Below are 15512 nucleotides of genomic sequence, written 5' to 3' on the forward strand. Positions count from 1 at the left end.
GCTCTATCCACTGAGCCAAACCGGTTTCGGTAACTGCAATATTTTCTATGTCCATGGGTTATGCATACATGCATATAAGTTCCTTGTTAATTGTCCACTTGTTTTGTACAACCATGTTGTCTGCCAGTCATCAAGAAGTTTAATCAGAATAATGTACAACCTGTTCTTCCTGTGAAGATAACCAAAGCAACTGATGGAGATTACTCATCCTTCCGAAGAGAAATCACGGAAAGCTGTTGACTGTATCATGTTCTCCTGCTATCTCTGTGCAGTAATCACCATGCCTGCTACATTTCACTTGTATGCAACCTTTCATTTCCCAGACCAAACCAGCCTTCTCGAGAATCAAGGGAATAAAAAGGCCTTGAGTGACAACTCAAAGAATTCTGTAGTTAAAGCTGCAGCCCCACTTTATCCTGGCACCGGAGCTGCCCAGGAGAGGTACCCCAAGGACACAACAGCCCCTGTGCGGCCCTGGGGGACCCATGTCACTTCTCTGTGTTTTGTTTTCTTGTTGATGAAGTGAAGGTGGTGACAGTATGGACCTCAGTAGGGTTGTGGTGTGGATGAAATGAATTAGCATTTGCAGACCACTTAGGACGGTGCTGAGCACATGGGAGGCACTATGTAAATGCTATGTATTACACCCAGGGGTCGAGGCTTCTTAGTGCCTCACTGCCCCTCCTCCACTTGGGCCAGACTCTCTCCTTTCTGAGGTCCATGAGCATCATGTGAGAGGAGCATCTCTTTCCTTCTTCGGAAGGGTGCTCGCAACTTCCAGCCATTTGCTGCTAAGCTGGCCTGCACCCACTTCCCCCCAAAGCAGTGCTCTTCGCCCTTGGAGTTACCTCCTCACTACCCGGGCTGAGGAATCACTCAAAGTAAGGTCACTCAAGGTGAGAAGAGCAACTTTTTCACCCAACTGTGAAGCAGTGCTCCAAGATCTCTCCTCGGAGTGAGCTTGCTGCTCCTGAAGGAACCATCCCAAGAAGTAAGAGGACAGTGAGAGGTAGAAGTTACCTGTCCCCTCCTACCCACACAGAAGCCTGCCTACAATGTGTTAAAGTTTCTCCCGGGGGTTCAATTTATGCACTCAAAAACTATGTGTTGAGCTTCTACTCTACCCCAGGGAGAGGGGTGAACATTAACAAGAAAGATCCCTGTTTAGTGTCATGAGGGGCTGCTAGAAAAGTAGAGTCAATTAGGGCACAAAACAACAATTCACTGAAATTATAGATGTCCAGGATATTCGGACAGACATAATATGGGCAATTAGATGGGAGGTGGCATTCAGGAAGGCTTCCTGGAAGATGGGGTATCCAAGCAGAGATCTGGTAGATGTATAGGCTCTAGGCAGGTTATTGAAGGAGTGTGCATTTAAGCAGAGGGAACTGCAGTGGTCAAAAACCAGAGGTGAGAGTGACATTAGAAAGCATGTGAGCTGGTGGAGGGTGAAGGGTGTAGGAAGGAGAGGGTAGACTGAAAAGAGGAATAGGAACCGTCATGACAAGCAGGAAGACATGGGGCCTATTAAGTACAGAAATAAATTGATCAGACTGGTGCTTTATTCTTACACCTGGAAAGATGACTCTAATTGTGGTGTGAAGAACAGATTGAACCTGCCGGGGGCCTGAGCAGGGTGAAGAGCAGTGAAGGATGGGTTTCAGAGCTCCTCAACTGTAAAAAGTAATAGGATTTGAGCATTTACTGGTTGGAGAGGACAGAGGGAAAGAGCAGGAGGAATCGAGGGTGATACTTCTAGGTGGCTGGCCAGACAGAGGCCTGGGCGGGGGGGTGGAGGGGGGGGGGGAACAGTGCATTGTGGCCAGCGTTGAGTTTGGGGCATTCAGTGGGGCCCAGCAGGCAGGTGGATTCCAGGATCTGAGGCCCAGGAGACAAACTTGATAGACATCAGCACAGAAATAGGTGGGTTACAGAAGAATCACCCGGGGAGAGTGTGGGAGTACGGAGGGAAGACGGTCGACATGAATCTAAGGCTTACAAGAATGTAAGGAGCTGCAGAAGGAAGCAGCCTCCGATGGATGGAGCCAGACTCGAAGCAGCCAGACAGATGGGCACGAAGAGAGCATGCGGAAGGGGCGCGCTCTGAGCAGGAGGCACGCCATGGCCGGCTGTAACTGCTTCCAGGAGGTCAGGAAGATGAAGACTGGCACGGTCCCTCCAAAGTGACCACAAGGAGGTCACAGGGGCTCCGGAGGAAAATCCAATACAGGCAGGAAGGTTTAAAGCCAGAGTGTCATTTCTAAAATTATCCACCAGAATCTTGCACTCTAACAGAAACATAGACAAGGTGTCAAGAATTTCTTCATAACCAGCAAACCTCGTCAGCGCTTCTAGAGTGGCTCAGATCTGATCGGCGAAGGCAAACCGCTGCTGACACATCAGCGAGTTGGAGGAGGGCTATGCAAATCCGTCCTCACTGTATCCCTCAGTGAAGTGATGAAGTTGCCCAGTTTCCTTGCCCTCATGTTCTCCCAACTCAGAAAGGCATGGACGGCACCGTTCTCTTGGCCATGCCCTGACAGGTGTTCTCAACCCTGAATTTTTCTCCAATCTCACTTCACACATCTGACACAAGAATACTCTGCAAATAGAGGAGAACTTTCCTGATCCCTGCGTCAGCCAAGCAAGATAGTGACTTGCCCCTGCAGTAAGAACATCTGTTAGACCGTATAGGGATGGAACTAAATGACTTGTCTGCCACGAGCTGAAAGCAAGAAAATGAGACAGGTCAGTACACCCAGGAACTCCTGGCTAGGAGCCCAATCTGAGATTAAAGAAGGGTGAAGCAATACTGGATTTATAATTCCATAGCTAGTTTATAATTCTATAGGGTTTTCAGAGTCTAAACACCATACATGTAACCCTGAACAACTAGGGCATTAGGGACACTGACACCACCACCACCACCACCACCCCACAGTCAAAAATCCGCATATAGGTTTTGACTCCCAAAAACTTTAACTACTAATAGCCTACTGCCGACCAGAAGTCTTACTGATAATATATACAGTCAATTAACACATATTTTGTGTATGTATTGTATACTGTATTATAATAAAGTAAGCTAGAGAAAAGGAAATGTTACTAAGAAAATCATAAGAGCCCTGGATGGTGTGGCTCAGTTGGTGGAGCATCATCCCATGCACCAAGAGTTCACTGGTTCGATTCTGGTCAGAGCATATGCCTGGGTTGTGGGCTTGATTCCCAGTGTGCAAGAGGCAGTTAATCAATGTTTTTCTCTCTCCCTCTTCCATCCTCTCTAAAATCAATAAAAACATATTTTTAAAATAAAATTATAAGGAAGAGAAGTGTATGTACAGTATTTATTGAAAAAAAAATTGCATATAAGTGGACCCGTGCAATTCAAACCCTTGTAGTTCAAAGGTCGATTGTATACACACATGCAAAGCTATATTATTGAATCATGCTTATGTATTAAGAGGAAAATAACATTAATCAGTCATCCAAATAAGTCATGCATATGCCTCAGTACTGATCTAAATGATCAAGTTCCATACTCCTGTTTGCCTGCTGAGTTTCCCCATGATCAACACCAACCCGGAACCGATCTCTAGAAGGCAAGAGAGGGCTCTTTTGGGAAAGATTAGGTGACTAAAGGCTCTGAGACACCTCAGGACTGAGCCCTGAGACTTACTTTTAAGAGATGCCATAGATGCTGTTTCTCACAGAGAGTCAGTCTGCCTGCTTGTCTGTCTGCCTGCTTATCTGTCTGCCTGCCTGCTTAGTTCTGTCTGCCTGCTTGTCTGTCTGCCTGCTAGACTGGAAGTGCTCAAACAGCAGGGCTTATTTCTTCATCGATGTATCCCTGACATCTAGTCCTGAGCGCAGCTCATAGTAGGCATTCAATCAATGTCTGATGAGTGAATGAATGAACAAATTCTTGGGTCCCACTCAGCAAACACATCTTTGGCGTCATGTTGGGAAGCAGCCGCACTGAACTCATCTAAAGAGCACCTAACTCTGACCAATCGATCGGGCTCTAGCTTCCTCTCAGGGCTCCTGTGCAGTGACTGCTGCTTTCCACCAGGGCTGCCGAGGAAAGAAGCTGGAGGCCTCTTCAACTCCGCCAAGTCACGGCTCCTCGGTGCCTAGGACAGCGCCCAGCACACCACAGAAGGTGCCGAGTGATTATTTGTTGAATGAATGAGTGAATGGTCACTCCTCATCCCCTTCCCTCTGAAGGCAGTCGCTTGAAAAACTAATTGAACTTCTTGCATGAAAACTTCAGAACTGACCCAGGGGAGGAGGTTAGGAAGCACTTGGGTTATGATTGGAAGCAGGACACCAAGACACACTGACACTCTGCCTCGGGGGTGTGATTTGTGTGACTCAGAAGACTTATGCAAAACCCGCATCACTTCTTTGCATGGAAGCAGGGAGTATGCAGATGGTTCTGCTCCTCCATCCAATCCCACATCCATGTCAGTAGTTCTCAACCTGAACTGCACGTTAGAATCACAGGGAGAGTCTTATAGCATCTCTGGACCACACCCTGGGTTAATTAAAACAGAATTCCTGGATGTGAGACCCAGGCAGTGGCATTGCTAAAGCCCCGTGGCTGATGCCAGGGAGCAGCCACGCTTGGAAAGGACGGCTGTCTTTACAGTCAATCAATCTGCCTCTTCAGTTCACGGTCCGCTAGCTCTCTCTGCCCTGCACATCGTTTGGCTGCTGTCTGGGCCCTTCCATCTGTTTGGTGGCAGCAACAGTCACTGCCGCTTCTGTTTTCTAATCATTCTTATCTCTGCATATCCATATGCAATGTTTTTACCCAGACTTAGAGAACTGGAACAAGATTTTTGCAATATTTTATAACTCATGGCAGCACAGCAAATGCACCTACATTTCCTTAAAAGTGCACGTGTGTTTGTTTAGATGATAGATAGATGATAGATAGATAGATAGATAGATAGATAGATAGATAGATAGATAGATAGATAGATAGATAGAAGCTACCCAGAGTTTAACTTTGCTTTAGTTATTTCTTCGTGCTCCAAAAACTGTGTGAGCAGACTTCCTTCAGTTTCAAGAGCAGGTGCCGGTTTAGATTTGTGATGAATCTTTGTCTCCCTCTAGTGGTAGTATTGGGGCATATCAGCTTTGTGCAACAGGTTTCCTTCTCTTAGATTCCTACCCTCTTAGTTCCCAACTGCATCGGAGGAGACTGGCTTAAGGGCCTTTTGCTCTTTGCTGCTGACTCAGCTCCAGTGGTGTAATTTACCTTTATAAGAAGAAAAGCCAATGAGAGTGCAGCTCACTCCTCAGCCTTCTGTTGGTCCTCCAAAGGACCTTCCAACGTCTGTAAGAACTGGCCATTTTGCTGAAACCGGTTTGGCTCAGTGGATAGAGCGTCGGTCTGCGGACTGAAAGGTCCCAGGTTCGATTCTGGTCAAGGGCATGTACCTTGGTTGCAGGCACATCCCCAGTAGGGGGTGTGCAAGAGGCAGCTGATCGATGATTCTCTCTCATCGATGTTTCTAGCTCTCTATCCTTCTCCCTTCCTCTCTGTGAAAAATCAATAAAATATATTTTAATAAAAAAAAAAAATATATATATATATATATATATATATATATATATATATATATTAAGATCTTGATATTAAAATAATAGTAGAGCAATATGTTTAACCCCAAGCAAGTTACTTAACCTCTCTGTGCTTCTGTTTCGTCATCTGCAAAATGGAGATGACAATAGTACCCTTCTCATAGGGTTATACTATAAAGTACCATCTGACATCATCACCATCTTTTTTTTCATCTTTATTGTGGAGAGTATTATAAATTTTCCCCTTATATCCCCCACTACCCTCTTCCACCTGGTTTCCACCCCATCCCAGGCCTTCACCACCATATTGTCGTGTGAGATCTTATATGCATATATGCATTACCTATGGACATAGACAAAATTAATGCATATATGCATATAAGATCTTTGGTTAATCTCTTCCTGCCCCCATGCCCCACTTCCCTCTAAGATTCGTCAGTCTGTTCCATTTCCATGCCTCTGGTTCTATTTTATTCATCAGTTTATTTTGTTCATTAGATTTCTTGTTTGTTTATTTTTATTTTTAAATTCTAATGGTAGTAGATATGTATCTATTGCCACTTATTTTTCATATTTTTATCTTTCTTTTTCTCTTCCTCCTCCTCCCTTTTCTTCTTTTTCTTCTTTCTCTTCTTCTTTCTCTTTCTCTTCTTAAAGAATTCCCTTCAACATTTTATGCAATACTGGTTTAGTGGTGATGAGCTCCTTTAGCTTTTTCTTTGTCATCAAATGTATTCTAAAAGTCCTAATTTTACTCTAGAATGATTTGCTCAAACTTTCCTTTCTGTGAAGCAATGCACAGATTACATTAAACTTAATAAGCATGTGGAGGCCACCAAGTCCTTCTGCCTCTTTTCCCAGGCCAGTTCACCATGGTTCATTTATTCCCAGTCTCAAGGCACCTCCTCATGAGTCAGCAAACTAGAGGGGGGCCAAAGCCAACCCAATGCTTGTTTTTGTAAATAAAGTTTTCTTGGAATGTATCTACACTCACTTGTGTATGTGTGCTCTGTGGTTGCTCCCATGTTACAATGCAGAGTTGAGTGATTTCAACTAAGACCATATGACCCATAAAGTATAACATGGTTATTATCTGGCTCTTTGTCTAGACTACGAGTTGCTCTGGTTTTATGCCCAACTGTGTTTAGAGAATCGAGATCCATAACACTCAGGCTAGCCTGTGCAAGAACTGAGATGTCAACCTAGGACACCCCCAGTCCCCAGCTCTTCTTTCTCCCCCTCACTTTGTAGTAAAAAGCCTTAGTATCTGAACTGCTTGGTCTTGAAGAGAAAAAGAACTCAGAAAATTGAAAAGCCTTTCAAATTCATTGTCTGACAGCTACTTTTGGACTTTTTCTTCAGTTGTCAGCACCCTCAGATCTTTCCTGGGATTGAGCACTATTGAAGGCGGGGCTTCATTTCTTCCTGCCAATAACCAGAAAATGGGCTGCTCACGTCTTCTGTTCGTAAAGGTTCATTGTTCCCCTGTAGCCAGAAGCTGGGAAACACTGTCAAGCAAAACGGACTTTCACAGTGAAACTGAGAGGTATATCTGAGATCTGGGGTATAGTAAGCAGAAGGCCCCTAGAATTTGTGGTAAAATGAAAAACATTACAATTTGGGGGCATGGGGAACCCATGTTAGCCATGGCCTGGATCCTGGAGAGGACCCTTTGAGAGATGAAGGTGGCCAATTTGAAGGGCAGAGTGCGTGCCAAGCACGAGATCCTATGTGGCCATGGTCGGCAAACTGCGGCTCGAGAGCCACACGCAACTCTTTGGCCCCTTGAGTGTGGCTCTTCCACAAAATACCACAGCCTGGGCTAGTCTATTTTGAAGAAGTGGCTTTAGAAGAAGGTTAAGTTTAAAAAATTTTGCTCTCAAAAGAAATGTCAATCGTTATACTGTTGATATTTGGCTCAGTTAACTAATGAGTTTGCCAACCACTGCCCTTTGGGAACACGGAGATGGAGTTGGGTTGAATGGAGTAACATGGACTCAGACTTACCTGTATGAGTGTGTCAGAGAGAACAGGTAACAGCAGGTCAGACTAGTAGAAAGCCTAGACATTTTCCTCAACCTTTACCAGGTTTCCTGTCAGGATCCACCCTGTGATGATAGCTTAGAGGAGTGGTAAAAACACAGGCTATGGCATGAGCAACAACCTGCTTCTGACCAGTTGTGTGACCTTGGACCACTTACTCAACCTCTTGAGCTTTCACTTGACCCAAATACCAAAGGTTGGGAACTCTTAGAGGTTTAAGTATAGCACCAGCCAACCAGCAAGGGCCTCACTATTAGAGACCTCTGGATGTTACGTCGACGTGGGCAAGATCTGTGTCTTGCTCATCTTCATATCCCTGCTACCCAGCATTGTGTCCAGTATATGGGAACTAGGTGCTCAGGTCAAGTTCATTGCATGCTAGAGACAGAAGCAGTTTTAGACATCCCAGTGACAAACAGATAAATGAGGAAATGCTACAGGGACCCAGCATAACAAGACTTATTCAGAGATGCTTTCTCGGGCTTAGCTTAGTCTCTCACATTTTCCGCTCTGATTTTAGCCATGAAAATCATGTCGTCTCAGGAGAAGTGGGGATGAGGGTGGGAGGGCAATTAGCTGGAGGGAAGGAGGCTGAGAGAATTGAATGATATGAACATCTCAAATCACCTGGCCATGATGACAAGACGTCTTCCGTCAAGAAGGATCGTCACACTATGGCTAAAATGGTCGGGAACCCCAGGGATGTGCTTCACATTCACTCCCTCTTGAGTGACATGAATTTTGGAAGCACTTAAAGTAGTCTCTTAGGAACAAAAAGGACTAAGTTTTTACTGTTTTTAGACTTCCAATGCATATTTTCATCTGTGTTTTGTGTGTGTTTTTAATCCTCACCCAAGGATATTTTTTTTTCATTGATTTTGAGAGAGAGTGAGGAAGGGAGAGAGGGAGGGGAAGGAGAGAGAGAGAGAGCGAGAGCGAGAACGAAAGAGAGAGAGAGAGAGAAACATTGATGTGAAAGAGACACATCAACTGGTTGCCTCCCAAGTACACTGCCTGGGACCAGGGGTGGGTGGGGGTGGAGGGAGAGATCAAACCTGCAACTGAGGTATGGGCTCTTGACCTGAAATTGAACTCGACACCCTTAGGTTCATAGGCCTATGATCTAACCACCAAGCAAAACCAGCCAGGGCTCATCTCTGTTTCTTGATGGTCTTATGATACTAAAAATTCATTCGGCCAACATATTAGTGTCCCATCAAACTATTCCTCCTCCTCACCCTGGACAGTTTCATTTGCTATTCTCTCTCTCTCTCCACATTTGGCACTTACTGAATTATAGTATGATTTATTTCCTGACTTTCAATGTTTTTGTGTTTCTCCTTACTTCCTCATAATGACAGTTTATTGTTGTGATTTAATGGCTTTGTGAAATGCTTTTATATTAGCTATCTAATGGAAAAAAAACATTATATTTTTTATGATTTTTCAGAAGCAGTTCTATTTAAATAACTCTCTTCTAAACCAGGCAGGGTCCTGACTATTGATGAATGGACGAACATTTCTTTTACTTTAGGAAGTACTTTGGTATTCATGAAATAGAGGCAAAGGCTTATACTGTTCCTGAAATGTGCCTGAAGACCTCAAATCTATTCTGAGGCAACCTTTTTAGAAGATCTCTACAAGCGTGTGCCTCACCACAGAACACAAACAGCTTTGAACAGCTAGATGGCAGCTAATCCTCAATCATTTCTTCAGCAAGCATGTATTGCATCTCTAATACTGGCCAGAGATTGGTGAGGTGCTAGGGTAAAAACCCAGCCTCTGATATCAGTACATCCAGTGGGTGAGATACAAGGCCACAGACTCCGCACTGACAGCGCCTTTGAGAGCACAGAGCAAGACCATCTATCCACCGTGGGGCCGTCAGGGGGGCGGCCTAGAGAAGGCAATGCCTGAATTGAATCTGGAACAGTTAGCATTTTAGGTAGAGCACCAAGACAGAATGCTGAGAAATGAGTGCTTTGTGACAAGAAATCCCAGAGGGCTGGACTGCACCTTTGAGCAGAGGAATGACTAGAGATGAGCACCTGGAGAGAAAAGGCAGGAGCTCGCTCCATCCATTACCCTCTTCCCTCTTGAGTTGCCCACTGAGCCTTGTCGAAGAGATTCTAGGCAAACAAACTTCTCCTGCCCATTAAACTGTTTTACAGTTTTGTTTTACAAGTACTGTTTTACAGTGGAGAAACACAGCCCTGCATTCCAGGACCTCATAGAATCTGGTGGAGGAGGCTGATCTATCCCATATAATAAAACCCTAATATGCTAGGTGACGCACACTGACCACCAGGGGGCAGATGCTCCAACTGATGGATTAGCTTGCTGCTGGGGTCTGGATGATCCTGACTGGGCCAGACACAACCTGGAGCCCTCCCATGGTCCCTCCCTGGCCCCGATTGTGCACTGGTGGGGTCCCTTGGCCTGGCTTGTGCCCTCTCGCAAACCAGGACCCCTTGGGGGATGTCAGAGAGCTGGTTTCAGCTCATCCCTGCAGGCCAGGCCAAGGAACCCCACTGGTGCACAAATCCATGCACTGGGCTTCTAGTAAACAAATACTAGTAAGTAATTATAATGTGTTGTGTTACATACTAAAATAGAGTTTAACAGGCAACTGATGAACTGCTTTGGGAAAATTATAGAAATTTCCATTAAAAAGTGATGTTAGAACTGAGTCAAAGATATCGGAGGATTTCAGAAAGAAGAAATAGCATATGCAAATAATTGATGTATATATTTGAATTAATGGTGTTTTCGTGAACCTACAAATATCTTATTGTTGCTGGAACCTCAAGTTCCAAGGAGGAAGTGAGAGTAGATGATGCGAAAAGATAAACAGAGGTGTCCAAAAACAGTCTTATAGGATGCGCTAAGGAATGTGATGTTTACCCAACAGGCATGGAAAACCAATAAAGGCGCGGGGGGGGGGGGGGGGGGGGCGTGTAATATGGTCATCTTAGCATTTGAAAGGGTTATTCTTTCTAAGCCTGCAGTAGTGCAGATGGAAAGGAGGGGACAGCTTTGAGAGCTATTAGGACATACTTGGTCTGCTCTCAGAAAAGGCAAAATGACTGTCATTATCCTTTCTATCAATTATTGATTTCAAATATACTTATGCTTTTGAACATTTCCTCCACATTTATAAAATAAATTTAGAATTCTCATATCTCACCTCAGACCTCTTTAATGTTTTTCTTTTCAACCCACGACAAAGCCAGAAAATCTATTTGATCTCCGTCATAGAAAACACCAGTCTTGCTAGGTGAGATGGCTTATACACTCAGTGATACCCTGGTAAATGCTTCAATCAATGCCTGGTTTGTGGTGTTGGCTGATTTCCATGGTATAAATATTCTTACCATAGCTGAGGCCCAATCAAACCTAAATGCTGGTAAACACATTTGTGAACCAAAGCTAAATACTAAGAGGTTACATTAAAAACAGATTTTCTTTACTTTCTGCTGATCACGTTGTTTAAATGTCTTTGCGAACAAAAACCTATCCTAACTAAAGAAGAGATTGGTGGAGAAGATATGGTAGGCAGAGAAAGAATATTAATGGACATTCTTGGATGTCCATATTCTTATGGATATTATGTAAGGGGACTCACTGTGGCGATAATTTTGTAAAACAGTATATTTAAATGTCAAATCATTCTGTTACACACCTGAAACTAATATAGTATGTCAGTTAAACCTGAATTTAAGACAACAATATGTATAATATATAAATGATTCAGGATTAATTAGGGTACAATTAATTTGAAGTTAATACAATTACAAGAGAGTTGGGAGCTTTTTAACCAATAAAGTAATTTGGATTCCTTGCGGTTGGCTATTAGGATGGATAGGTAATGAGGATTTTCTGTTTAAACTCATTTGTTCCTAATCTTCCCTCTTTCCACCAAGGGAGAATAAATTTTGGTTCATAGAGCCTCATGGATTGATTCCTGGCCTAAATGTGATAATGGGAGTCTATGAACCACTTAATAGTTGAAAAAACACGAACATTTACCTGCACTACTGCTGCACAGACTCATTCAACCATTGTTTCTTTGCTTTCTTCAGGAATTATACCAATTTATGCAAGCACTGGTTATCTTAGGCAGCTTAGCTATTTATGGCATCTTGGAATGCATTGATAAAATATTGTTTTAAAACATGGGGGAGGCATAGTAATAAAATAAAAAAATCTCATGCCCTGACCAGTGTGGTTCAGTTGGTTGAGCATCGTCCGATACACCAAGAGGCCACAAATTCAATTCCCTGTTGGGGCACATGCTCAGGTTGTGGGCTACTTCCCCAGTAGGGGGTGTGCAGAAGGTAGCTAATCAATGATCCTCTCTCATTATTGATGTTTCTATCTCTCTCTCCCTTTCCCTTCCTCTCTGAAATGAATTAAAATATACTTTTTAAATGAATATCATTACATAAAAAGAACATTTTAACCATTTTTATTTTTCATAAGGGATGCAATCAGTGGGTGCTATATCTTGGACTTCTGGGGATCACATAGAAAAGGGAGAATTGCATTTTTTACCTTAATTTTAAATCAGGGTTTCAATGAACATTAAAAAGGTACAATAAAAAGGTGCAACACTTCAGAAACAATCTCTTTTTAGTGTGTGTTTTCTACTAAAAGTGGTTTGCCCCATATGAGACATTCTGAAATTATCCACTGTAATCTCAGGCTTTCATATTGCATTTTCATAGGAGTCTAAAATAATTTGGCGCATGACTTTTTCCTCCCAGAGTTTCTTACATTTTACTTGTATGCTATTTTTGTAACTTACTTTACAATGTGTGATTTGTTGCTCTTACAGAATAATGAAATTTCATGTTGCAAAACGGAAGTTTAAAGAAACATTACGCCCATATGATGTGAAAGATGTAATTGAACAATATTCTGCTGGTCACCTGGACATGTTGTGTAGAATTAAGAGCCTTCAAACACGGTGAGCAATGAAAATGTTATTGCTGTAAAGGAAAGGCACAGAAACTATCCGGGAGGAACTCTGTAGAAGAGAAAGCTCTTAAATTCCATAGTTCTAATTCATTTTTAGTGGGAAACTGGGCCTTGCTTTGAGCATAGATTTTATTTAAGGATGTAAATCAGGTATTAAAAGCCTTCAATGATACAGTGTCTCAGTTTTATCATCTATAAAAAAGGGGATAATGTGCCTCAGTGGTTGAGCATCGACCCATGCACTAGGAGGTTGCCCGTTCAATTCCCCTCAGAGCACATGCCCGGGTTTCAGGCTTGGTCCCCAGTAGGAGACATGAGGGAGGCAGCCAATCAATTATTCTCTCTCATTAATATTTCTATCTGTCTTTCCCTCTTTCTTCCTCTCTTAGAAATCAATAAAAACATATTTTTTATAATAAGGATTGCCCTAGACAATTTGACTCAGTGGATAGAGCATTGGCTCAAGGACTAGTAAAAGACCCCAGATTCGATTCCAGTCAAGGGCATGTACCTTGGTTGCAGGCTCAATCCCCAGCGCTGATCAGGGTGCATGCTGAAGGCAACCAATGGATGTGTCTCTCTCACATTGATGTTTCTCTCTTTCTCTCTCCCCCTCCCTTCCACTCTGTCTAAAAAATCAATGAAAAAGTATCGAGTGAGGATTAACAAAAAAGAAAATGGGGATAATGTTAGTGCTTGCCTTTTAGGATTGTCATGAGGATCAAATTAATTAACACACAGTAAATTAGTGCTCAATAAATGTTAATGGCTGTTCTCATGCCATCTGAATTATCATTGCTGCTGCTGTTGTTTTGTTATTGTCTAAAGCCTAAGCATCCTTCAGGAATAAACTAGTTTTCCTCTTTCTTTAAACTTTAACTGACTATACAGCCCACAAAAATACCTTTCCCTACTCTGACCTCCCAAAGCATTTAAAGTCCACCATGGAGCCCTAGCCAGTTTGGCTCAGTGGATAGAGTATAGGCCCACAGATTGAAGGATCCTGTGTTCAATTCCAGTCAAGAGCACATACCTTGGTTGCAGGTTTCCCGGCCCTGGTTGGGGTGTGTGCAGAAGACAACCAATCGATGTGTCTTTCTCAGGTCAATGTTTCTCTCTGTCTCTCCCTCTCCCTTCCACTCTCTCTAAAAATCAATGGGGGGGGAAATATCCTTGGGTAAGGATTACAAAAAAAATAAATAAATAAAGCCCACTATGAGAATAAAAGTACTCGGGATCTCAGTATACTTTGCCAGAGTCCAGACTGAAGAATGACTGGCTGGCTCTTGTACTGTTTCCTGGTTGCAAGTTCGTTCTTGTGATAAGACTGGGCCCTACCCTTTCTTCATGTCCTGTAAATACTAGATACACACTGTTTTTCCAGCGAGCATCTTATTGAGTGATTAAAAGAAATTAGTTCAACATGTTATCCCAACTATGTGTTTAATTGTGTTATCTGGAAGGCAATATATTTAGTCAATTCTGTTTTTTAAGGATTTTGCTTCACTCTTAGGCACAAATTACCAGCATTTGTGATTAGTCTGGTGAGTCTGAAACATTGGCTTATATACCCACAGTGCACTTAGCCCAGAGTAAGGGATTTAAACTAGACCCTTAGTAAAACACCTGTTGATCAGTTCCAAAAACAAATGGAATTTACAACTTGTTCATTCATTCTTTTAGCAGATAATTATTGAGCGTGTAATGTGTGCCACGTGCTGTGGGCATCCAGATATTAATAAAATAATGACCCCATTCTTTTGAGCTTAGAGTTTAATAGATTAGGTGTCGTGACAGAAGGTAGGCGCTGCCTGTATTTCTATGCAGACAAAGTAAACCAGGAAGTTGAGACGGTCCTCCTGGGAATTCAGTTCTAAAACATACAAAGTAAGAAAGTACTGCAGTTCCCAGTTAGGCTGATCAAGTCTCCTTGGAAATGGTTTTAACTCCTCCTGTGGTCATGTGACAATCTTTGCCTAGTCCTTTAATAGAACTATCTGGGACTCTTATAGGGTGATTTTTTTTAATCAAATTTAACTGCTACCAAATTTTCAGAACTAATCTAGAGTGTCTAGCTCATGTAGAGTATATTTTTCAACTAGAATTCCAATAGCTTTTTTATCTGCTTATCTTTCACATATCATATGAGTAATAAATGTTCATTGAGTAATTTATTAATGTGAAGTCATCATAATTATGGTTTTGTTATCATTTAAGTAGTTAATTTTGGAAATACTTGGTCAAAGATGGAAACAGACAAGTGACCTCGTTTAGGTTGCTCTGTGATTTGTAGTTTAAGGCAATTTTGTCTCCAGAAGATCACCCTTAAGTGATTTCATTATGGACCAGAGTATTAAGAAAATTAATCTTTTGTGTAATTCTCATGGTAAGAAAATAAAGCACATCAACTGGAACAAGTTCATTTTCATTTCGCCTTACATAAAGAAAAGATAATTGTATTGAATTTTTCTTCTCAAAACACTTCATTCTGGCCTAGGGCAACCTCCATTTTCAGTACTCATAATCAGATGTCCTCTTTCTCTGCTAGTGTTGATCAAATTCTTGGAAAAGGGCAAATCACATCAGATAAGAAGAGCCGAGAGAAAATACCGGCAGAACATGAAACCACAGATGACCTCAGTATGCTCGGCCGCGTGGTCAAGGTTGAAAAACAGGTACAACTGAATGATATTGGTTAAAATCTTAGCCAGAATTTTTTTAATCAAAACTGGATTTGGCAATTGGATGTATTTTAGTGATTAACATATTTTGAAAGGTAAATCAAGAAAGAGCAAATGAAGTGAAATTTCCTTGTGCATAGACAGAATTCTCTAAACTCTTGGACTTCCATATAAGGAATAGAAAAATCTCACCTCATCACCCAGGAAGCAATTGTA

General features: G+C 42.4%; 1 protein-coding gene across 4 annotated transcripts in view; it reads left to right on the plus strand.

Annotated features, from left to right (window-relative positions):
* KCNQ5 (potassium voltage-gated channel subfamily Q member 5) overlaps positions 1–15512 on the plus strand; it is a 497952-nt gene that overhangs the window by 477252 nt on the left and 5188 nt on the right. For all 4 annotated transcript variants that reach the window (XM_084889231.1, XM_084889228.1, XM_084889229.1 and 1 more), the window contains 2 exons: positions 12473–12604; positions 15164–15290. In XM_084889231.1, coding sequence (XP_084745357.1) covers positions 12473–12604; positions 15164–15290 — 259 coding nt within the window. The remainder of the gene's footprint in view (positions 1–12472; positions 12605–15163; positions 15291–15512) is intronic.

This window comes from Pipistrellus hanaki, assembly GCF_964339955.1.
Source record: "Pipistrellus hanaki genome assembly, chromosome: 7".
Classification (NCBI taxonomy): Eukaryota; Metazoa; Chordata; class Mammalia; order Chiroptera; family Vespertilionidae; genus Pipistrellus; species Pipistrellus hanaki.